Source organism: Notolabrus celidotus, chromosome 6 (assembly GCF_009762535.1).
Source record: "Notolabrus celidotus isolate fNotCel1 chromosome 6, fNotCel1.pri, whole genome shotgun sequence".
NCBI lineage: Eukaryota > Metazoa > Chordata > Actinopteri > Labriformes > Labridae > Notolabrus > Notolabrus celidotus.
Window position 1 is genome coordinate 709668 of NC_048277.1, and position 23044 is coordinate 732711.

Genomic DNA, 23044 nt, shown 5'->3' on the forward strand with positions numbered 1-23044 from the left:
GAGGCGCCTGCAGCAGGACCTTTCTGAACCATTGGTCACAGATTTAGTGTTTCTTGTTGTTTTATTTGTCAGTATGTCGACGTGTGTCTTGGTACACAGCTACAGCTACAAACAGGTAGCTATGCTAACTAGCGCTAGCACTTATCCATGATAAATAAAAATCATCCACTAGATCTTCAAATCTGCAGACGTGGGGAGTAAAACTGACCTTTGTGTTTATTAAGACAGCCTACAACTAGCATGCCTCCCTCCTAAGCTCCTTGTTAGCACACACGTGTGCAGGGAATGAAAAACAGAGGAGGGGTTGAGTATTATTTTATACAGTCTATGGGCTGAACAAGCTCTGAGCTCTGACTCTGTTACAGACCGGATATTGTTGTTACGTAACAGAAACACTGAAGTCTGAAACGGCTCGTTTCACACACATTTACAGAAAGGTGGAGAAATCAAAACAGGGGCAGAATGGATTTTTTTCATTCTCAGGGGGTTTGTAGACATGCCAGGGAAACATATTTCAGGTAGAGAACCATTAAAAAGTCCATTTTGCATGATATGTCACCTTTAATACATGACTGTTGCTTTGTTGAAAGTGTCTGCACTGTGAAAATGATTGTGTTATATAATGACTGAATACATTCTACTACTATTACATTATGCATTTTAAATTCTATAATTATTTTCCTGCTAAATATCAGTGTTATTACCATGTTATTAATGTTCTTTTAGATGTCATTTTTATTTTAAAACACAGGAAACCTGTAAAACATGAAGCTGGATGTCAGTTGTCTTTCAGTGTATGTGTGATGTGATTGTTGGAGTTGGTTACAATACAAGGAGCACCAGTTCAAATCTTGCCCAGGGCACCATGTCGGTTAGGGCCGGCTCTGTCTTATCTTCTATCTTAAAAATGACACACAGCTGTTCTAAGTTCGCTACAGTCCGCTACAGGTGCTGTGCATGTGCTGCACCACACCTGCATCTGGAGTAGAAGTACACGCAGTCAAAAAACCTGCACACACCAGCACAGAGCTCTCTTTACATAAAAGCACCTGTTTCCTTTCAGGGACCTCACGGCGCCCATCAGTCACTGCTGGGTCGATGTACTTCAGTTTCCTTGGATTGCCCCTCTCCCCTCCTCCCTCCTCCTCCTCCTCCTCCTCCTCCGTGTACTCTCGCTGTGAGGGGGCAGGCAGAGAGGAGCAGAGCCCGCCCCCTCCCCTCCTATTGGCCTGTGCGAGGACTCCAGGCTGGCGGGGGGTTGCAGCGCTGCGTCTGACAGCTTTGCAGCGGCTGAGCGCAGCTTGAGTCGCCGGCTGCTCAGCGGGGTTCCTCTCTCCTTGTTGTTATTATCAGAAATATTCTCATTAACGGCAGGAAAGCTTTCCAAGCCCGGATCCCAGGATTCAGCAATGCCTCAGCCGGGATTAGAGAGCGCAGAGGCTGACTGAACGCACAGCATCGCTTCGTTGTAGTTTCGTTCGGACACATTTCTCGAGTGCGTCTCCTCCTCCTCATCCACCTGCCTGCACGCGTCGGGAACCAGAAGCCCATGGAGGGATGTCGTGATGCTGTGCACAAGGAGAACTAAAACTTTGGTGTCGACATGTGTGATCCTGAGCGGCATGACCAACATCGTGTGTCTCCTTTATGTCGGCTGGATCACCAACTATGTGGCCAACGGGGGTCCCAAAGTTGGGGAGAGCGGCGGGGAGGCGGAGAGAAAGTTGGAGGAGGACAGTAAAGGGGAAACACTGAGGATTATCGAGAGGCTGGACCGGCTGGAGAGCGTCGTCAATGAGCACATCAAAGGTCAGCACAGTTTTTCTGTTCAAAGCCTCCAGAGAGGTCCCAGGTTTATCTGAGTTTACACACACTCCCTTTAGAAACACAGTTTGAAGCAACCCATGTCCATCATCCATTATCGGGTCATCTTCATAAACAAGACTCTGAGTACTCAGGGCTTCTTGAAATAGTTTCTGGATTGTGATGTTTCCTTCCTTTCTCTTGACACGTGTAATCAGCTTTGATCCTTTTCCTCTCATTCTACTGGTGTGGAGTAGGAAGTCATTACTCAGCCTTACTCTTACTCAGCTGCAGCAGAGAACAGATTTGAAATATCTCAGAGACTTTTCATGCAGTTGAAATCCACCTTTCAGAGACCAAGTGCACACAGAGTTCAGAAAACACAAAGTGATAAAGTCAAGAGATAAAACGAACAGTTGTAACATTGATTGAGTTGTGGGAGACATATTAGAAGCAGTCTCAGTTTCTTATATTTCTAATCCCATACTTCAGATTATTTTATTTAGGTTCAGAGAATGATTAGTGATTCTTTACACTTTGAGGAATTAGGAAATTTAGACTTTTTTGAGAGCAACGCCACCAACAAACAACAGACTCTAGTTCAGTGGTGTCCAAACTTTTTTCAAAGAGGGCCACATTTGATGTTGTCAGAATACCTTAGGGCCAGTGGCTCCTACTGAGACTTAGGACTCCTAAAAGTTATATATGAAATATTTATTTAATAACAATTATTTTACTTTTTATCTCAATAAATCAGTAACTAGGTAGACCCCAGTTCTCCACAAGTCACACAAACATTAGCAAACTTTATCTTCTGGAGGAAAATGTTTTTCATTCATTTTCCTATCAGAATCAGAATCAGCTTTATTCGCCAAGTATGCTTGAACACACAAGGAATTCGACTTTAGTAAACTGTGCTCTCTTTGTACAAGGCATAAGAATAAGAATAAGAATAAGAACTACAATAAAAAATAAAATAAAAATATAATAACAATAACCTTAGCTATAAATACAAAGAAAAAACAAATAGGCTTGACTAATATGTACAGGCTAAAATAATATGATAAAGTGCAGTGGTGAGTTGCAGAGGTAGTTTTTACATTATAAAAATAGAAGTTAAATAATACAAAAAATAGAAATATGGAATTCTGCTTGGAGAATTGTTGCATTGTGTATCTACATGTATATTTACAGAGAGTATTGATCTGACAGGTATGACACTGCTATGGTTTAGTGTTCATCAGAGTGACAGCCTGGGGGAAGAAAGTGTTCTTATGGCGGGTTGTGGGAGGAGTTTGAAGAATTTGTGTCCAGGGTGTGAGGGGTCAGCGGTGATGCTACCTGCCCGTTTCCTGGCCCGGGACCGGTACAAGTCCTGGATGGGGGGCAGGTCGACACCGATGATTTTTATCCGTTGCAGTCAGTGTTTGTCTAGTTTGGTTGGCAGGATCACAATCTCCATTTCATCACACTTCTTTTTCATGTTGTTTTTAAGACTGTTCTGATCAGCAGACAGCATTTTAAGAACACAATCATTCTTTTCCTGTGTTCTAAACAATTTTTATGCACCAATTTTGCCTTTTCTGGAAGATGTCCTAATTTTGATCTTGTCTTGTATCCTCTTTTGTGTCTTCTGAACTTTGATGGACATTCTCACATCATGATAAAAGCATTAATTTGAAAACCTGTCAACTTTAAGAGTTCTTGTGTTTCTTCTTTACTGCTGTCTTGCAGAATTCCCAGTGCTTTGGCTTTATACGAGTAGTCCATGAAGCTTTTTGAGACGTTTCTGGATTGACTTTAGTTTTGTGTGTGCGCTTGAAAGAAACTGCAAATGTACAGATGATTCAGAATGTGATTAATTTCTGTGCTATAAAATAACACATTTTAAGATGGAAGCTTGGGGCCATAAATAAATGGACCTTAGGCCGCGATTGGCCCCCGGGCCGCACTTTGGACACCCCTGCTCTAGTTCAATGATTTGGTGTGCAGCTGCATGTTGAAGAGCGGAAGCTGCATGTGTGTGACACCTGGTGGATTCCCTCGAGTGATGCCACCTGAGTGGGTGTGGGGTTAACATGAAAACAAACAGCTATGGAAATAAACTGCTCTTGATGTTTGAGAGGACTGAGCTGACCAGATCTCTGTAGTCTGCTCCTCATCACCAGGACCAGGTTAGTCTCTGATATCATAAGACAGGGGTTCCCAAAATGTGGGTCGGGACCCCCTGGGGGGTTGCAAGACACAAATGGGGGGTAGTGAGATGCCTTCTCAAAAAAAAAGTTATCTAAAAACAGTACATTTTACCCATCATGATAAAAAATATAGACTTTGACTCCTAAGTTTAGGTTTAGTGAACAGGATGGAACAGGAAACACAGACACATGCTCTTATAGGTAGGGTCATTTTCTGCAGATCAGCTAAATGAAGACACATTAAATCACTTTGAGGGACAGTGGGGGTCGCAAGTCTTTGGCACCGATATTTTGGGGGTCGTGGGATGAAAAGTTTGGGAACGCCTGTCATAAGACACCCTAGCTCCAAGCTTTCATGTGTGGAGATGCATTGTGGGTAGAAGTAACCTTGCAAACCTAGCAGCTCAAAGCAGAGTCGTTAGTCTGACACTGAGTCGACTCTGAGTTAACTATTAACTTCATACACTTCATTAAATCTACTTTCAGGATGTGGGTAAAGGAAGAGCACAGAGACAACTTCTGCTGTGAACACGTTCAATGTCCACCATGACTGTAGGACAAGTGAACACTGAATAACAGTGATGCATTCACTGCACTGTGGGAAACAACATCCCTCTGCCTGTAACCCTTAGTAATCTTAAAGGGGAGAGCACAACTCAAAACAATACTCTATAAACTGATACACAGAATACAGTTTGATATATCTTTGTTGTAAATTTAAATCAAATTATGGAAATAACCTCAACCTGAGAAAAATAAGAATCTATAAACTAAAACATCACAAAAATCTCATCTTACATTAAAGACCTGCTTCCTGTTAGCACCGTCAGAAATGATGGATTCAAGAAGTTCATCAGAAACTAAATCCAGATCCAAACTAACAAACTGTCTTCAACTTTCACTCAGGAGCAAAAATCTGACTTCACATTTAAATGAAATCATGATTTGATATTTATTGTGATAATTATTGATATCCACTGATATGAAATACTTTATCATGATAACATCATTTTCAATATCGCCCAGCCCTAAGTTGAACATACATCTTCTGTTAGCTAGCTGCTTGATTTGGACTCAGCCATAGTGCCTGCAGGACAAAAGAGGAACAGGTGAATGTGACAGACAAAGGTTTCCATCACCTATTATAAGATAAGCTCAGATCACCTGTATTGATCTCTTCCTGGGAATGATTCACTGCAGCAGCTAATGAAAAAGAGTCCCTGCAGGTTGGTCACAAGCCCGTCAGGGAGTCCTGTCGGAGCTGGTTGTTGCTGTATTTAGATTCTTCAAAGTGAGTGAAGTATCCAGTCCTTTGATAGCGAGTGTCCCATTTTAATGTAAGATTTGCATCATTGCCCCATTTATAGCCCTCTCTGGCCAATTCTTAAAGTCCAACCCAAATTCAGGAATCAGATTGAGTCATTGGTCTAACAGTGGTATTCAGGTCAGAGCTGGATCAGCTGGATCACGTCAGTCTGTAACCACCTTCTATCAGACATCACATTAGCACGTTTTACTATCAGTGGGAGAGGTTAGTGCAGTTCATTCATAAAATGTTCAAGTTATACACACACAGAGCTACTAGTATCCCCACCTGGGCCTCCATGTTTTAATTCTCCTCCTCAGAGCGATACAGTGAGTCAACACACATTAAGAAGTGGGACAAACTCTATCCTGTTCTAAATGGGACAGCACACCGCTCGCTAACTGAAGGACTGTAGGAATTAGGAAAATATGCTCTTTGTTGCAGAGCTGTGATGATGAACATGACGAGCGCTCCTCTGGCGCACAGCTAGAGAACACCATTTCTTGGACTGATAAGGCCTTCATTTATCAAACATCGCAGAGTAAGACTGTTAAGAACATTCTTCTAATCAGAGGGATTGAATGAATACTGCAGAGAGAGCAAACATCATTTCAGATTCAGAGATACATTTCTGCTGACACACACATTCCCACATGTACACAGTTACTAACAGTACTTTGGATTCTCTGTATCTTTGTACTGAGTCACTGAACAGTTAGGCTCCCTGTGATTTGTTGTTTTTGAAGTTACATTTTTGGGCATTTTCCCGTTTATTGGACAGGAGAGCTGAAGAGAGACAGGAAGTGTGGGGAGCAGAGAGCGGGGGGCAACACATGCAGCAAGTGGTCGAGCCAGCAACAGCTGAGACGAGGTCTGCAGCCTCTGTATTAGGGATGGGCAATGATTTTCGATTATTCGAATATTCGTTCACTTTGTAAAAATCGAAGAGTTACTACGAATACTTTCTCATTTTAAAGGTGCAAGTTTTCATAATGGTCATGAGCTGTGGGTCATGACCGAAAGGATAAGATCGCGGATACAAGTGTCTGAAATGAGTTTCCTCTGAAGGGTGTCTGGGCTCGGCCTTAGAGATAGGGTCAGGAGCTCGGACATCCGGAGGGAGCTCGGAGTAGAGCCGCTGCTCCTCCGCGTCGAAAGGAGTCAGCTGAGGTGGTTCGGACATCTGATAAGGAGGCCTCCCGGACGCCTCCCTTTAGAGGTGTTCCGGGCACGTCCAACTGGGAGAAGGCCCCAGGGTAGACCCAGAACGCGATGGAGGGATTATATCTCCCGCCTGGTCTGGGAACGCCTCGGGATTCTCCAGGAGGAGCTGGAAAGTGTCGCCGGGGAGAGGGATGTCTGGGTCAATTTGCTTGGACTGCTACCCCTGTGACCCGACCCCGGATAAGCGGAAGAAAATGGATGGATGGAAGTTTTCATAATTTTTACCGGTGCCTGGATGTAATACGGTATTCCCGCCTGACGGTGGCTGAGGGCGTCTTAAAGAAAACAGAAGAAGAAGAATGCTGACTGCATTAAATAGCAAAAGAAGAAGAATACATTCACGGCAGTCGCAGCGCCTTTTCTCTGTTCCTGAATCTCACACTTCTACACACGGATTTCCAGAGACTGAGCATGGCTGTATAAATTAAACACACACGCCACACTGCGTCACAGAAACACTGACATAAAGATCCAGACAGATGCTGACAGTGCCCACGACTAGCAGCACCTTGTCCTGCTGCTGCAGACTGCCACACAAACGGGCTGTTAATAGGACAGGTGTGTGTGTGTGTGTGTGTGTGTGTGGGGGTGATTATTCGAATAATCGCCAAATAGGTGCCGATGATTATAGAACAGTATTTTGGCTTGAAATACCCATCCCTACTCTGTACATGGGGCGCACATAAACCCCTCCCCCTGTGATTATTTTAACCCCGTCAACTTTGACAAACTTTGCTTGCATCAGTTCTGCTGTTACATCAGTACTCACCAGTCCCTCCAGGAAGTTGCGATTCCGCGATCGCAACCATCAACGCAAATTCAGCCAATCAGCGCGATTTTTTCGCGGCCTTGCAATTTTATACAATCAGCACAACTTTCCCGCAAATTTGACCAATTAGCTCAACCTCAGCCCCTGTCATCGTCATCAGTTTCATCATCAACTTCACTTCCTTGGAACATAAATGTAAGTCCTCACTTGATCGGCACTTTACAACAACAAAACACGCACAGAGAATGGATGAAGAGAGGGGACAGCAGGCAGGACAAGTGACCATGACAACGTTGTTATTTCTAGATTGAGGGGCTCAGTGTTAGCTTGGTCTCTACCTGCAGCAGGTGTGCTTTATGAACCAGCTCTCCTCACCTCCATGCATCTGTCTCATCTTCATTGATGATTTTTACCCCCGGTGTGTGTTAGTGACAAAGACACAACCGGGGGACGTCTGTTTAATATTTGATGTTTGACGTTGTTGCCGTGGTTACCATAAAAAGCTCTTCATCTACAGCTTGATTTAATCCAGTTTGGTGAAACATCAGACACATTTAGTAAGTTTTGATCAACTCCTAGTCATCAAAGATGCAGATTCATTTCAGAGTGCCGTGAACTGACTGACTGTGCATCAGTCGCTGCGAGGTGCATTCAGGGACCGTCGTAAATGTGCATGTTAGAATGACCCTTTAGCGGCTGGAGGATACAGTAGGCATGACGAACAAAATCATAGGCGGTGGTTCAGGTGTACCACATACGGGTTTATTGCACAGACAGCCACAGTGACATCAGACACCAACCAACAACGACCCAGACAGATTATAACTGGCACCTTTTATAGTGTGGCACTAATTGGCCTCCTGGACCAAACCATCTGGAGGTGTTCACAAATTATTTATTCTGCTCTCCCTTAACTTAGACCCCTTCCCCTGTTTCTGACTTTATGTCCACAATATTAACCACATTTCATAATTCCCACATTTCCTAAAATACATCTAAAACATGCCCTTTAATTAATTCTCCTGCACCGCCAAATTCAGACTCCCCCCTGACGAATTTGTGCTCTGGTCCCACCCCGGAACCTTTATCTGGGCGTCCGTTCCTCGGGGAATCTTTTAACCGGAACACCCTGGAGCGGACACAGAACAGCAACCCCAGGTAAGTCAAACAAACAATTTCGACCTATTTGCACTACTACTATCACCTCTCTCTCTCTCTTACTCCCCTCTATCTGTCTTTCCAGACCCAACTCAGTCGAGGCATGATGGCTGTCTAACATGAGTCTGGTTCTGCTCGAGGTTTCTGCCTGTTAAAAGGAAGTTTTTCCTCACCACTGTAACTAGCTAAATACTGCGATGTGCAATGCTCATGATGGATTAAGGTGGGGTCAGACTGAGTCTTACCCTGTCTTGGTGTTGGGTCTCTGGTCATAATTTGACATAGAGTGGTCTAGACCTCCTATGTTTGTAAAAGCGTCTTGAGATAACGTTTGTTGTGATTTGGCGCTATACAAATAAAGATTGATTGATTGATTGATTGATACCGCCCTGGCACATTTTAACGTTAATACAACCACGCACATATTCCTAAACACTGCACACATGATTACTTAGTGCTGACGTTAAACATCGTCTCGCGGAACCTTCTAACTCTCCTCTCTTCTTCAGGTGGAGCAGCGCCCCCACGCCAGCAACCCCCGGACCACTACACCTCAACCACACACTATGGTTTGCCTAACTCCGGCTTAATTCCTTAATCAATAAATAACAACAACAAATACGCAATGTGCAAATGTACTGTGCAAAGATCGCTAATAAAGTGCAAAGTGCCATCTATACTGTGTGCTGTTTATTAAAGTGCCGTGAGCCCAAACCCTTGTGCAATATTTACAACACAACAGCCGTCCATCATGAGTAACGAAGGCTCTTCGTTACAGTGCAATGTAGTCCTTTCATGGCATTTTTCTGTGAATCAAGAGAATCAAAAACAGTCATAGTGGCCACATCAAGAATGTTTTCTAAAAACAACTGCAATTTAGCATATTTACTTGCCCCTGAGATGTTATTGGGGGAAAAAAGCAAAAAAAAAAAATCGCAAATTTCACTGCAATTTTTTCAAAAAGCTGTCACAAATCAGGCTTTTTGGGACGCAACAATCACACAAAAATCCTGCAAAATCCTGGAGGGACTGACTCACACTCAAACACTCAGCACTGAAAAACAAAAGTGAAGTTGGTTTCAAAATACATTTAATCTGACTCGGGACAGAGGCACAGTGAAGCTGGTGGTGAAACTCAAAGTGCAATACTTAAGCAGTCATTTTACACAAAGTATTTTTAATGTATGCTAATGAATGGACATTCATTCATCAAACAGACAGCAGGGTATTTCTCTTTCATGTACTTAATTAAACCCTCAGTCCTAATGAATTTTAAGTTTCTCTATGTGCCGAGCATTTTTAATGTAAATCATCTACATTTGAACAGATGCCACAGAAAATGGATGAACCAGTTTTTGTTAACAGAAACGTGGACTACCATGCTCTGTATGTCGCTGCACTGGTAGCTCAGGTAGTAACAGGAAGTAAAACCCGTTATTAAAGACTGTTTGGTCAGAGTGTCAGGATACGACTGGCATCAACTAGCAGCGCTCTGTTTGGGCTCCTGACAGGGAATACAGAGTTTGGAAGTTATTCAGTATTTGTTTCTTAAAGGTGGTGAATGTGAAACATCATCTTCTGTGGGTGAGGGATAAGATGTAATGAGGGATAAGAACCTTGCACACACACCTGTGTGAATTGATCAACACCGTCATCAGTATTTTTGTAATGCAGCATTTTAAACCCTCCAAACCGTCTCTGTGCAGAAACATGTTTGTGTGGTACAAAGCGCTCTGGTTTCGAACGTGCAGAATGGCAGACTGGTGCTGTTCAGAAGTACTAAAAGAATCTGCATGGGCTTCAGGGTTACAGAGGGTGAGTAAATTTAGCCGGCAGAGTGTTTGGCACACTCCTCCTCGTCACTCTGCTCAGTCCTCGGAGCTGGAGCCAGATTATATTATCAGCCAGGGGGGTGATGTGTTTATGTGCTTTTGCTTTGTCACTGATACAATAAGACCAGACTTCAGCACTGCACATGCACACACACACACACACACACACACAGCGTTAGGTAGGCAGCAGAAAAAAACAAAACACAGTGCACTTGGATTTAAATAAAAAAGTTTTTTCCCACCTACATTGAAGCGGAGGCTGACTCAGGAGTTTAGTTGTTCATGAAAAAGTGTTCCATGACAATATTAAGACTTGAGCACTGAGTGTTCCTGTTCCTCTGAAAAGAGGAAGGTTGCACAGTTCCATTCATTAGCTCTGTGTTGTTGTAAGTTTTCCACCTTTGAGTCCTGAATAAAAAAGGTTTGTGTTCTTCACAGAGCTGTGTCTCTTCTTGGATGAACAAAATGCTGCCCGGATTACAAATTCACCTTTAGGTTACTGAACTTTCACCTTTTTTTAACTTCTACTAACTGACCTCACAAAAAGCTAATTATGGGCAATGATTTTTGAATATTCTAGGCAAGGCAAGGTAAGGCAAGGCAGCTTTATTTGTATAGCACATTTCATACACGAGGGCAACTCAATGTGCTTTACATTAAAACATTAAAAGCATTGGAAACATTCAGACAGGCATAAAAGAACATAATTATAATGACAAATATGATAAAACAGAAAAGAAAAGGAAAATTAGAAATATATTAAAAATTACATTAAAATTTTAATTTAAAGTGAGTTAAAATGAGCTAAGATAGGAAGGCAGTGGCAAATAAAAAATCAGAATCAGAATCAGAATCAGCTTTATTCGCCAAGTATGCTTGAACACACAAGGAATTTGACTTCAGTAAACTGTGCTCTCTTTGTACAAGGCAGAATAGGAATAAGAATAAGAACTACAATAAAAAATAAAATAAAAATATAATAACAATAACCTTAGCTATAAATACAAAGAAACAACAAATAGGCTTGACTAATATGTACAGGCTAAAATAATATGAAAAAAAAGGCCTTAGTCTTTGATTTAAAAGAGGTGAGAGTTGGAGCAGACCTGCAGCTTTCAGGGAGTGTGTTCCAGATATGTGGTGCATAATGACTAAATGCTGCTTCACCATGTTTCCTTCTGACTCTAGGGACTGAAAGCAGACCAGTACCTGATGACCTCAGAGGTCGAGGTGGTTCATAAAGTAACAGCAGATCAGCAATGTATTTTGGGCCTTCTAATATTTGTTCACTTTGTAAAAATCAAAGAGTTACTTTGAATATTTTCTCATTTTAAAAGTACAATTTTTCATTGTTTTTACTGGTGCCCTAATATGGTATTCCTGCCAGACGGTGGCTACAGAGCGTCTTCAGGCTGTTTGAATGCTAACTGCATTAAAAAGCAAAAGAAGAAGAAAACATTAGAGACAGTCGCTGCGATTTTCTCCATTTCTGAATCTCACACTACTACACACGTATTTCCAGAGACTGAGCATGGCTTTAAAATGTACACAGACACGCCGTGTCACAGAAACACCGACATAAAGATTGAGACAGATTCTGACAGTGGGGGGGATTTTGGCTTGAAATACTCATCCCCAATATAAAAGCTCTCAAAGTGAATTCAAGATGTCCACAGATATGAAAATGTCTGCCCATATGTACGGACGACACATTGATGCATTAATCATGAGAACTGTCACGTGTTAACAATGAGCTTCAACATGGTTTCCATGGAAGGATTTTGTAGTGTCAGAAACAGACTGTATTCTTGGTGTCATTGGGTTTGTAGAAGTGAAGCATGGGGTACTGAACTAAACATTTGTTTCGGGACCCACAGCAATGCTAAGTGTTTAAAGATTCTCTCTTTGGTCTTTTAAATCATTAAAGACTTCCAAGGCTCCTTAAACCCTTTCCCCTTGTTAGGAATGTCTTTCTCCACAGCATGTCACAAAAGCTTTTAGAGCCTCGAACAACTAACTTAAACTTAAACTTAAACACCATCAAGGCTGACAGGAGAATCATTGCTATTGTGGACATGTATCTCTAAAATGTGTAGTTTAGTGACACTGAATATCTTCTGTTGGGTGTATTGAGTCCTGAATTATATTAGGAAGCCAAAAAAAAAACCCTAATAGGGCACATAGATACATTTGGCATTGTCGTTGTCTGTGCTAACAGAACCCAGCTGGTTATAGTTTTTAACATGACTTCAATGTTTACATACACTACCAGTCAAAAGTTTGGAAACACCCTCTCATTCAAGGGTTTGTATTTATTGTAATGATTGTAAACTCTGTAGATTAATACTGAAGACATCAAAACTATGAAAGAACATATATGGAATTATTGAGTGAACAACAAAGTGTTAAACAAAGCAGAATCTGTTTTATATTTTAGATTCTGTAAAGTAGCCCCCTTTTTCCTTCATGACAGCTTTGCACACTCTTGGTATTCTCTCAGTCTGCTTCATGAAGTGGTCTCCTGGAATGGTTTCTAATGAACATGAGCCTTGTCAAGAGTTCATTTGTAGAATGACTTGCCTTCTTAATGTGTTTGAGACCATCAGTTGTGTTGTTCAGAGGTAGGGTTAGTACACAATGGATAGCCCTATTTGACTACTGTTGTAATCCAGATTATGGTAAAACCAGATTATTTCATAGTTTTGATGTCTTCAGTATTAATCTACAATGTTGAAAACAATTAACATAAATAAAAACATTGAATGAGAAGGTGTGTCCAAACTTTTGACTGGTAGTGTATAATAATTATAATTAAAAAATGATGCTAAATAGTTTGTTAAAAAGGAATTCTCATGTCATATTTGATTCTATGTATATTTGCATGAATATGTCAGAGCTACATGGAACACGATACAAGGATTCAGTGTGAGCTGGCTCAGCAGAACGAGGAGTCCTGGCCCTGCTGATGGTGTCAGGTGGCCCTTGCCTGGTGCCATGTTACATTGCCTCTGTGCTGAAGCAGAGGCTTAGTGAGGAGAAGATTTGGGTTATGAAATGATTCCCGTTTCAACACATTTGTTTCCAAACAGCAGGACCTCATAGGTATGAAAACAACACATTGATCAGGAGCATGAGAGGAGCTGTTTCTTTGCCACATTCAGGACTTTCTGTCAGACTTGTATCTTGACAGTCTGTTTCCTCACAGGTGCTGTTGTGTTTTATTCCATGTTCTGCATTGTTTCTCTCTTTAATGCCAAGCACAAGTCTTATTTTTAGTCATCTCTGTATGAATCAATGCGAGTTGATGTATGTCGACAGCTTGCTGAAGAGGAGGAGTGTGCAGGGTGGAGGTGGGACTTCTGAGACCCTGTGTGTATTTATGTGTGCGCCGCAGTCTAAGTTGTGTGCGTGGTGTCATCAAAGATGCATGGCAGTGGTGTGAGATCTGTGTGGATGTCACAGCCTGTGAATCTATCTGTGGATAATATCCCATCTCTGTAATCATACTCAGATCAGTGTGTTACAGCTGCCACGACACTGCAGCACACAGGTGCACCGACACATCTGTGCAGAGGAATCAATCCTTCTCCCCCTGCCAGCTGCTCCGTAAGACGTTTGAGTTTAATACGAAGTAATGCAGATAAAAAAGTGCAGAGAAAATACTAATGTAAGTGGACGTTGAAAACTGCTGGATCATCCCTAGAGATACAGGGCTTACATATTAAATCAAGTGTGACTTCACCTTCTGTTAATGTTAAAGAGCTGCCCTCCCTCCCTCACTTGCTCTCTCCCACCACTGAATGCAAAGGAAAGGTACCGTACGGTTTGAGATCATTGGAAAGTTCATTCCTGTCCCCTTGTTTTGGCCTGTCAGGTTGAGGAGGTGTGACGCTCACATTACCAGGAGTGTAACTGTCTTCAGATTAAAACTTCATGACTCTGTTACACCTCCTCCACGTGACTTCATTACTCTTATCCCTGACAACAGGATGCAGATTATGAAGTCGTGTTCCAGGGGAGCTTTCAGGAGACATGTTTGGGGACCTCGAGGCAAGATCTGGACTCCAGCTGATACGGACGTGCTGGACTCCAGCGGCAACAGCTTCTACGACTCGTCTCATCACTATCACCTCTCTCTCTTACTCCCCTCTATCTGTCTTTCCAGACCCAACTCAGTCGAGGCATGATGTCTGTCTAACATGAGTCTGGTTCTGCTCGAGGTTTCTGCCTGTTAAAAGGAAGTTTTTCCTCACCACTGTAACTAGCTAAATACTGCGATGTGCAATGCTCATGATGGATTAAGGGGGGGTCAGACTGAGTCTTACCCTGTCTTGGTGTTGGGTCTCTGTTCATAATTTGACATAGAGTGGTCTAGACCTCCTATGTTTGTAAAAGCGTCTTGAGATAACGTTTGTTGTGATTTGGTGCTATACAAAATAAAGAAAGATTGATGATTGATCCAAATTTAACTTCTTGCCCCACTTGCTAAGAACTGAGAACATAAAAGTCCTAAAATCAGATGGACATATGTATTTAGGCGTTTTTCAGCTGGAGGAACTTTACCCCTGGTCCCAGGGTCTAAATTTAGTCAGGGGTAGATTATCCCCCCCCTAAAAAGCCCCTGCTAGGGGGGTAGTACTTTTCAAAGGTCCAGGGACTTTCGAGGGGCAGGGCCTGCAATGCTGAACGTGTCTGATTGGTAGATTAACCACAGTGTTTTTATTCCTCCCTCCGTCCACAATAACATCACACACATCTGTGATTCTCTTCATTTCTCTTTCTTTCATTAGTTTTTATTTGTTCTATCTTTTTTGTATGTGTGTGTACTTTTCAAAAGAAGAAGCTGTGATTCTCTTGATTTAGCAGCTTGTAACAGTAGTCTTCTCTCAGCCCACCGTGAATGCGTCTCTCCTCCCGGTGTTCCGGTTTTAAAAGTGACCCTGTAAACTGGGGACCTTCAGCTGAACGTGTCAGTGTTTGTGGAGTTTACACAGCTGTTGAAACACAGAGGGAGTTCCTGGGAATGCAAACTAGTTTAGTTTTTATTAAGATTTCTAAATATCCTCATCAGATATTTAATGATCGTCTAAAGACGTTTATGAGGGATGCATCCGGCTGAGAGTCTCCAGTTAACAGGGTCGCTGTTTAAACCAAAACACCGGCCGATCTCTGCCACGGCTTTTTGAGTTCAAAAGGATTTTAAAGGCGTGTTGAAACGTCTTTGCTACTCGCGCTTATCTCCTCTCACGTGTTGATTCAGTGAATCCATCTGTGATGAAATATAGCACCATCTAAAACAGACCAGCTGAGTCTCTTCATGCTAATAGGCTAACTGTTGTGTTGCTCATAATGACACCTGCCATTCCTCTTTGTTTTACTGCCCTCTACTGGTCTGGTGGTGTAGTGCATTTACTTTTTTTTACACAATCTACCCGGGACTTCAGCCCACGGTCGAAACGCAGACAACAATGGGGGCACAGGAACCTTTTAGTTCAGGGGAAAGTAGTTCTGGGGGCTAAAAGACCCCGGAACTCTTGGTTGAAATGCACCTGTAGAGATCCTGAAGTAACTGTGTTGGACCCATTTCCAATTAAGTCCTGTTAAAAGGAACCAAACTGAACTGGTTTTGTGCATTCCTTTATCTTCTCCACTATTTGATTTGATTTAGAGACATTATGAAAAACACTGAACACATGAGTATCACACATAAGGAAACACAAACAGTCTTTGTGTCTATGTGTTACTCACAGTCCAGCTGTGTCTGCTTCACTGTCACAGCACAGCCAGATCACACAGATGACCGAACATATTGGCTTTAAAGACTCATGCTAACCAGACTGGCACCACTCTTGTTTTTTGAGTATTGCAAAATCCATGCACATGTCTCCAAAGACAGAGGTGTGTAGAGAGGGGGCATGGACCCTCCTTGAAATGTGATTGGCCACCTCAGAAGCTTTGATTGAATGTTTGCTTTGTCAGTGGCAGTACTTGTGTTTAAGTCAGCTATTGGAAGCTTTCTTTGCATTTGAATGAAAAACATTTTCTTTTGTTGGAACTTTATCTGTATTGCTATCAGCCCTCATTTTCACAAGATTAGATTACATGTTAGTTTCAACCTTAACCTCTGCACCTCCTGCCATGTAATAGCTGCCATTCATGGTCCTGAGGGTTATGTCCATTTCTTTATCATTTCTTTATTTATTTTTCTCTATCCTTGTAATTTTTTTTCATTATGATTATACTGAGTTTGCTCTGAGGCTGAAGGGAACCAATGTCTTCTTTGTTGCATAGCTAGTTTAGACTCCACAGCCCTGCCCCCTCTGGACCAGGAGTAGTTTCAATCATTCTTCTGTGGAGCTCTGCGTTATGATCCATAAGCAGGACCTGCTTTTTGGGAGGTAAGTAAGTAAGTAAGTAAATTTTATTTAGTATAGCACCTTTCACAGAATAAAGTCACAAAGTGCTTCACAGGAAAATATCCAACACATTAAAAGAAACAGACCATAGCATAAATAGAACATTAGTCTGAACACAGTGAGTCGAAGGCCTGTTTAAATAAATGTGTCTTCACAAGTTTTTTAAAGGCGACAACAGATAAAGCAGAACGGACATTTACAGGAAGAGCGTTCCACAATGTCGGTGCCACAACTTCAAAAGCACGGTCACCTTTTGTTCTTAAGCGCGCTCGGGGGACAACCAGCAAGCCCTGGTCAGAAGACCTGAGTGGCCTACTGGCAAGGTAGGGGTGGAGCAGGTCGACGATGTATTCAGGAGCCTGACCATGCAGAGCTCTATACACGAAAACGAGAACTTTAAAATGAATCCTAAATTTAACTGGAAGCCAATGTAGGGAAGCTAGAATCGGAGTGATGTGGGTTGTCCGGCTGGACTTGGTCAACAGCCTTGCAGCAGCGTTCTGGACTAATTGAAGACGATGGAGGGACGATTTACTGAGGCAGGTGAAAAGTGAATTACAATAGTCCAGTCGTGATTAAACAAAAGCGTGTATGATCATTTCCAGTTCGGGATGTGACACAACAGACCTGAGTTTGGCAATGTTTCGTAAATGGAAGAAGCATAACCGGGACAGCTGTTTTATGTGGTGATCAAAGTACATGGACTGATCGAATATAACTCCAAGATTTCTGAGTTTAGACTGGACAGCAGAAGAGAGGGGACCAATACACTGAGCAACCCTGGAAGCTATAGTATCAGAACCAACAATAAGGACCTCCTTCTTGTCAGCGTTTAGCTGCAGGAAGTTGTCAGCCATCCAGTCCTTAATGGCAGTCAGACAATCAAGCAAAACGATCAGCTTGTCTGTGTCATCAGGCCTAAAAGACACATACAGCTGGATGTCATCAGTGTAACAGTGATAAGAAATACCTTTGAATTTACTGATAATGTGACTCAAGGGCAGCAAATACAAGGCAAATAATACAGGGCCCAATACAGAACCCTGAGGGACACCACAGGAGAGAGCAGCAGTTTCAGACATGTATGGACCAAGTGACACAGAAAAACTCCTGTCAGAGAGATAGGAAGAGAACCAATCCAGGGCGCTCCCAGAGACACCTACCCACTGCCTCAGCCTCTCAGTCAGGATACAATGATCAACCGTATCGAGGTCCGCTCAGAAAGATAAACGAGTGATATAAAATATGTCTTACAACCAGTAGGCACATGATGAAAACAAGACTGAAATGATTGTGTTTGAATCCAGTGCTGCATGTAAGGCCACAATATTGGGCTTGGGCTCCCTGCAACCTTACTTGAAACCCTCAGGAACTGATCTTGGTGTTATAATGGAGGATGATTTTAAATTAGATAAACAATTCTGTTGTCAGATCTTTTTTTTTTTTTTTACCATTTGAGGCTTTTATCTAAGATTAAATCGGTTTCATCTTTTCATGATTTTGAGAAAGTGATACATGCTTTTATTTGGACTCATCTGGATGACTGTAACGTACTTTATGTAGGTGTTAACCAGGCCTCCCTGCCATGCCTACAGCTAGTCCAAAATGCTGCTGCTCCACTTTTAACTGGCGCCCGTAAGTGAGAGCACATAACCCCCCCCTTCTTCCACTGGCTCCCTGTTCATTTTAGGATTCATTTTAAGATTTCATTGTTTTCATAAATCTTTAAATGGAGTAGCTCCACAGTATATTTCTGACCTCCTGCAAAGCAACACCCCCGCAGGATCTTTGAGGTCTACTGGACAGCAGCTTCTTGTGGTCCCTAAGACCAGGCTGAAAACCAGGGGTGGCCGTGCCTTCTCGGCAGTGACCCCCAAACTGTGGAACAAGCTGCCCCCCCATGTTAGATTGTCCCCAACATTAACGTCTTTTGAATCCCGTCTTGAAAAATATTTTTACTCCTTGTCTTTTAACCCAGCGTGAGAGTTATGTGGTCTCTGTCTCTGTCTGTTCTTTTAATGGATTTGTATTTTCTCTTACAGGGTTTTTATCAGATTTATTTTTTTGTGTGTGTTTTTAAACTATTTTTAAAGTGTTTTATATGTTTTATTATGATTCTCTTATTTTATTCTGTTTTATTTTCTGACAGCGTTTTATGTTCTGTTTGTTTTGACTTATTTTACCTCACTGTGCAGCACTTTGCTAAACATGATTGTTTTTTTAAATGTGCTGTATAAATAAAGTGGTTTGGATAAGGAAAATGTAAAGTATAACCAGACCATGCCATAGATCTGGGGTTCCCAAAGTGTGGGTTAGGACCCCCTTGGGGGTCTTCCAGATTTTTACTTTTAATTTTGAAGTAATCTAAAATGGCAAATTTTTTACACATTATTTTAAAAATCTTAACACAAATAGTGTAATTTGAAATAAACCTTGCAAATACAAATGTTGAGTTAGTTTTCTGGCTTTTTTGTTGCCAGAGGTTTGGGTTAGTTGACAGTTAATTATCAAAAGCATCAGTAGCTGCAGGTAAATTCAACAGCACAGGAAACACAGACACATACTGTATGCATGCAGGTAGGCTAATTATCTGCAGACCAGCTACATTAAGTCTTTGGCACCTATATTTTGGGGATCGTAGGCTGGAAAGTTTGGAAACCCCTGCCATAGATGACCTTCTCTTATTTGTCCATTCACAATTTGCCTTTTCTCAGTTTTTGGTTTCAGAAGAACCTGCCAGTGTTCCTTTATCAGCCTCACTCTCATGATCTCACGGGTCAAGCACACAAACAGTATGTTTTTCAGATCGGTCTATCACAATCTGAGAAGTGATAACTGCTGTTCAGCAGAATCCTGCAGGGTGACAGAGATCCTCTGTCTGTGTTTGAGCCATAGGATGGATTAGGGATGTCAACAATGAATCGAGTACTGATTAATTGATTTGCTAAGAACTTACTCCAACACATTTTTTTGTTTTGATTTTCCATCACGTGGAACAAACATCATGTGGTCTCATATTTGGTTCAGCTATCAGGGAGGTGTTTGAAGTTTAAAGCATGTTTCATGTGAATCAGCTGACTGAAGGTGTTGATCACAGCAGAGACGCTCAGCTGGGGGCTGCGGCTGAGTGACAGGTCTCCATGAGCGCTTTGTTTCTCTGGCGCCGGACTGATTCTGACCCGGCAGCGCTCCTGACTGACACCTGACCACGTTCACATGCTTATTTTTCTCAATAAGAAGGAGTAGACAGAAAACTGGACACTGAGAGTCTGAAATATGTTTCTGTTCAGTTCCCTTGTTGAAGTCTGAGCCTTCACTTTTATGACTGTGTGTCCACGGAGATTATGAGCCTGCTCCACATGTTGATATTCAGCGTGTTTAACATTTAACACCTCAATACGATCTGTAGATATTCAATACTGTCAGTTATATACATTGTGTCATGAAGGAAAATTTGATTCATGGGAAAGACACATCTGGCATTATTTTTGACTTGGAAAATGTTTAGTTTTTTTTAATGATTAATTGATAATTGATCGTTAATATTTCCAAAGATTGATGAGGGAAAATACTTGAAATTTACATCCCTAGGATGGATCTAACTGAGTGGCACATCAGTAACACATTCATCAGACAGGAAACAGACATGGCTGATGAGTCTTCATCTCATAACCGAACCATGCAGCGTTGTTCTGTACGTGCAGTTCTTTGTGAAAAGCTTCACTTAGAGAGAAAAGGCTGGATGCTGAGACGCCTGAGTCAGACAGGAGTTTGTGTCTGAGCTGCTCAGAGAAGAAAACTGCTCTGTTGACTCTGTTCAGGCTGAGTTTCCAAGGACACGGCTCAGAACTGCTGGCATCTTGTTGAAATAAAACTTCTTTGTCTGAAACAATACGTGGATGTGAGATTGAGGTTTCAGCAGCTGGATGTTCTTTTAAAGGTGACATATCATGCAAAATGGACTTTTTAATGGTTCTCTACCTGAAATATGTGTCCCTGGCATGTCTACAAACCCCCCGAGAATGAAAAGAATCCATTCTGCCCCTGTTCTGATTTCTCCACCTTTCTGTAAATGTGTGTGAAACCAGCCGTTTCAGACTTCAGTGTTTTTGTTACGTAACAACAATATCCGGTCTGTCACGGAGTCAGAGCTTGGAGCTTGTTCAGACCATAGACTGTATAAAATAATACTGAATCCCTCCTCTGTTTTTCATTCCCTGCACACATCAATCAATCAATCAATCAATCTTTATTTGTATAGCGCCAAATCACAACAAACGTTATCTCAAGGCGCTTTTACAAACATAGGAGGTCTAGACCACACTATGTCAAATTATGAACAGAGACCCAACACCAAGACAGGGTAAGACTCAGTCTGACCCCACCTTAATCCATCATGAGCATTGCACATCGCAGTATTTAGCTAGTTACAGTGGTGAGGAAAAACTTCCTTTTAACAGGCAGAAACCTCAGGCAGAACCAGACTCATGTTAGACAGCCATCATGCCTCGACTGAGTTGGGTCTGGAAAGACAGATAGAGGGGAGTAAGAGAGAGAGGTGATAGTGATGAGACGAGTCGTAGAAGCTGTTGCCGCTGGAGTCCAGCACGTCCGTATCAGCTGGAGTCCAGATCGTCCACAGCAGGAGGACGTCTACGGCAGCTCAGAGGAATCTACGAGACAATGGAGCTCAGGGACTCCAGAAAGGTCTATGGTTAGTAACTTTAATGGGACAGGCAGAGTTAAAGTAAGTGATGAAGGGGTTGGGGGGAAGAGGGTGAGCTAGGATCCCAGTGTGTCAGTGTGCCAGTTCCCCCGGCAGTCTAGGCCTATAGCAGCATGACAAAAGCTGGTCCAAGCCTGATCCAGCTCTAACTATCAGCTTTATCAAAAAGGAAAGTTTTAAGTCTACTCTTAAAAGTGGAGAGGGTGTCTGCCTCCCGGACCCTGACTGGTAGATGATTCCAAAGGAGAGGGGCCTGATAACTGAAGGTTCTACCTCCCATACACATGTGTGCTAACAAGGAGCTTAGGAGGGAGGCATGCTAGTTGTAGGCTGTCTTAATAAACACAAAGGTCGGTTTTACTCCCCACGTCTGCAGATTTGAAGATCTAGTGGATGATTTTTATTTGTCATGGATAAGTGCTAGAGCTAGTTAGCATAGCCACATAGCTACATGTTCATAGCTGTAGCTGTGTACCAAGACACACGTCTACATACTGTCAAATAAAACAACAAGAAACACTAAATCTGTGACCAATCCTTCAGAAAGGTCCTGCTACAGGCGCCTCTCCGTCAGGATCAGATTCTGGATCAGATTCAGAGGGTTGAAGTAACGTGATCTCTGAGCAGCCGTGTATATTCAGCCAACATGTAAACATTAGATCAACGTGCTGGAGAGCCGAGGCACATCCACTTCCTGAGGGGGCGTGGTCAGAGAGAAAACAGAGTGTTCTGAGGAGGACTGAAGAAGAGGACTTTTCAGGCATGCCAAAATCTGATTTCAAAGTGTTTTTTTGAGCATAAACTTTAAAGACATGTTTTGGGGACCTCTTAGACCAATATATATTGATGAAAAAAGCGTGATATGTCACCTTTAAAAGTTTAATCTGGTTCTGTCACAGTGTGCAACTCACACAAGGAACTCCAACATCTTTAACAGCATTAGTTATTAATCCATACAGACAGCATGCATTTTAATATGATCAGAATACATCTTTATTAAATATTAGAAAACTCATCCATAATGTGAGCTTAAATCCAGACTTACCTCTTGGTATTTGAAGTGATCATGTAATACACACTTTCCTAGTTGGTTTCCTTTTATTACTCATTGTATGTGTTCATGCACAGTCAGGAACAATGATGCCACAGTATTTGGGTTTAAAAGATTTTTCCTAGGGTGTAAATAATCTCAGTTTATCAGTACAAACCACTTTCAGCTCCCTGGCATGTTGGCTCTGTAGACTCATGTTGTTCTCTAACTGGTGCGTTATCTGTGTCAGAAATACATGAAGTTAAGAAAGAGCTTATGGATACAGCTCAGATATCAGCACTCCTCATTTGATCTGTTCAAGGTCTCCTTATTTAATTCATCTCATATTTAATTTGATTTCTTTCTGACACAAACATTTTCAAACTCTGACGTTTCTCTCTGAGTTTCAGTTCAGCTTTGGTCAAAGGCCATGTTCGCCAACAGAATTCCTCACAGATTTATGGAGATTAAAGTCTTAAAAGTTAATTTGCACACTCCAGCTAGTGTTCCGCAGCAAGTTATCCATCATCAAGTCGTGCAGAAAGCTGCCAAAATCCACATTTATCCTTCTTACTTGGTTGCTCA

The 23044-nt window shown here is 42.1% G+C and overlaps 1 protein-coding gene across 1 annotated transcript in view; it reads left to right on the forward strand.

Moving 5' to 3' along the window:
* Positions 1-1299: 1299 nt before the first annotated feature.
* galnt18a (UDP-N-acetyl-alpha-D-galactosamine:polypeptide N-acetylgalactosaminyltransferase 18a) overlaps positions 1300-23044 on the forward strand; it is a 332261-nt gene continuing 310516 nt past the window's right edge. Inside the window, exon 1 of the mRNA XM_034686506.1 lies at positions 1300-1809. Within this exon, the coding sequence (XP_034542397.1) occupies positions 1566-1809 (244 nt within the window). The 5' untranslated portion in view covers positions 1300-1565. The remainder of the gene's footprint in view (positions 1810-23044) is intronic.